Source organism: Ylistrum balloti, unplaced genomic scaffold (genome assembly GCF_031769215.1).
Source record: "Ylistrum balloti isolate Yb309-2 unplaced genomic scaffold, AGI_CSIRO_Ybal_v1 Utg370794, whole genome shotgun sequence".
Classification (NCBI taxonomy): Eukaryota; Metazoa; Mollusca; class Bivalvia; order Pectinida; family Pectinidae; genus Ylistrum; species Ylistrum balloti.
This window is the reverse complement of record NW_026782463.1, coordinates 326,344-328,653: the sequence shown is the minus strand read 5'-3', so window position 1 is coordinate 328,653 and position 2,310 is coordinate 326,344. Positions and strand designations below refer to the sequence as shown.

Here is a 2,310-nt window from a genome sequence, read left to right as displayed (position 1 = left end):
GTTAAATGTGGTAATATTAATATACTAGTACATTGGGTGATGTGAAGTAGTTGTAAGGTGACTGTTAATGTGTCTGTTTAAATGTTCATGATAAGTAATAGAGAGACATTTCTCAGGAATGGAGTTATATGTTAGCAAACCTATATATTAGATATTCTTACAATATCTTGTATTGTTTAATATCACAGCGAAATCAACAAGTACTACATCTAAACCAACACGTATTTGTTGCGGGTAGTTTCAACGTTTTCTGTTACATAGGGTAGAAAAGTGCGTGCGGAGGCTTTGCCGAGTTTGTAGTAATGAAAACAATGAGTGAAGAGCGGAACTATTCGGACACTGATGAAGACATCAATATCGATGACGACGAGGAAACACACAACACATCCCACTCTATACAAACAATGCTTTCAGGAGATAGTTGTCGGGATTGTGGCTCATCCCCAGACAAACCCAAGTCGGCACAACGACCTTCCTTCCTCATCACAGACATTCTATCTGATTCACGTTACAATAAAGACAGCAGTCCTGGATTAACTAGTGTTATTAGTCCAACTGACCAACGAGTGCCGTCCGTCAGTGGAGATTCTATGTACAGTAGCAAGGAATCATTAGATTCGCCTCAAGAAGGTATGTCAGTCACTCAACATTCAACATCGCAAACAAAATTACCATTTTTAATATTTACTTTGGGCAAAAAATTGCTGTTATTGTACAAGCTAATAGAAAGGATATTGTTTTTAATTGTTTAGAGTAAAGAAAATTTCACACAAACGTTATAGAAACAATAACACGTTACTTCCCATATAAGCCATGTCATGTGTTAAAACTCACTGTGTTTTTATTTTAGGATATGGAGATAGATTAATAGGTCATCACGACCATACAACGTACAGCTCAAAAGTGAAAAAACCAAGAAAAGCAAGGACCGCCTTCACAGACCATCAATTAAACAGTTTAGAAAAAATATTCGAACGTCAAAAATATCTTAGCGTCCAGGACAGAATGGAGCTCGCGGCAAAACTCAACCTGACTGACACGCAAGTGAAGACCTGGTACCAGAATAGGAGGTAGGCATTGCATTAGGAAACGCAATTAACAGTAACGGACTTCTGTTTTCAGGATTTCAGGATTGTCGATGGCACAAATGCACTGCTTAAATAATTTACAATGGAGACATAGAATTAGTATCTAGCACTGGTACGCGTCAAATTAAATATTAAAGCAGTGTAATTTTGTCATTTTTACAGTTATCTGGAGTATATATCAATAATGATATTTTCACGCCGAATCCTATTTAGAAAATCGATATTCTCAATCACATTATCGGGAATTAGATTCGTGTCAAGCTTTTCTCGTTGTTTATGATAAATAAATTGCCCTCATGAATTATTTCCGTGTAGCCATTTTGTGCCTGAGAATGCCATCGATCATGAATATTGAATATGCAGCGGCACACAAGCTAGTCAAATATCAAATAGTTGTTCATTGAAGCTATTTCAAGCCACGTGCACAAATGTTTTAGTTATTCAACCAAAACAGAGAAATGGATATGATTATGTTGATCGTCAATTATATATTAGCCAACTACGTGCAGTAATCGAAGTAGCTTTTAAGCGTTAATATGATGCTTCAAATTCACCGTTTGTAAAGAAACAACCTCACCATTTAATTGTGATATATGACGTATCTAATGGTAATTGAGCTTGTGTACCAGTCAGGTGTTGCTTCCGTTTGTCTACAAGACTATGTTCCATATTTGGCTTGATGATTAAATACCGATACACAACATGATATATAAGACATGACAACCAATCGATTGATATAGAATTAACGACAACATATTTTGTTTCAGAACTAAATGGAAACGACAGACCGCTGTTGGATTAGAACTTTTAGCCGAGGCTGGGAATTTCGCCAGTGTTCAGAGGATGATGGTGACAAACCCCTATTGGTCTGGTTACAGCGAACCGGCAGCGCCTTTTATTCCCAATGGACTTTATCTACAACATACAAACCACTTATCACAGCCTGTACTACCAACAAGGCCATTGATGCCTCCCGTTTTTCTTTAGGAGATCACAAATATTACACATGAACACACTGAAAGTGACTTACTGGTCCAAATTAGTTGTTAAAATCGTTTTTCTAACCAAATTATCACATTGTCTTTAGACTACAGCCTGTGTTCCTGTGTCACGGGTACTGACGTTGATCGGGAGGTACCTAGCTGTAGTTCATATCGGTCATAACATGTGGTGGTATGGTGAACGAGAGATGTTTTGTTACTTGTTTTGTTATTTATGATAA

At 37.1% G+C, this 2,310-nt stretch overlaps 1 protein-coding gene across 1 annotated transcript; it reads left to right on the top strand.

Moving 5' to 3' along the window:
• Positions 1–302: 302 nt before the first annotated feature.
• LOC132558550 (barH-like 1 homeobox protein) lies at positions 303–2,075 on the top strand. The gene is made up of 3 exons (XM_060223136.1): positions 303–630; positions 851–1,070; positions 1,856–2,075. Exons 1-3 carry the CDS (start codon positions 303–305, stop codon positions 2,073–2,075), a joined length of 768 nt encoding a protein of 255 aa, XP_060079119.1.
• Positions 2,076–2,310: the final 235 nt, after the last annotated feature.

What these genes read in the sequence shown, in the direction of transcription:
- LOC132558550 (XM_060223136.1), top strand. Translation starts at nt 303, where the DNA reads ATGAAAACAATGAGTGAAGAGCGGAACTATTCGGACACTGATGAAGAC. An exon ending in ATTAGATTCGCCTCAAGAAG is followed by an intron (nt 631 to 850) that starts GTATGTCAGTCA and finishes TTTTTATTTTAG; the next exon opens with GATATGGAGATAGATTAATA. An exon ending in ACCTGGTACCAGAATAGGAG is followed by an intron (nt 1,071 to 1,855) that starts GTAGGCATTGCA and finishes ATTTTGTTTCAG; the next exon opens with AACTAAATGGAAACGACAGA.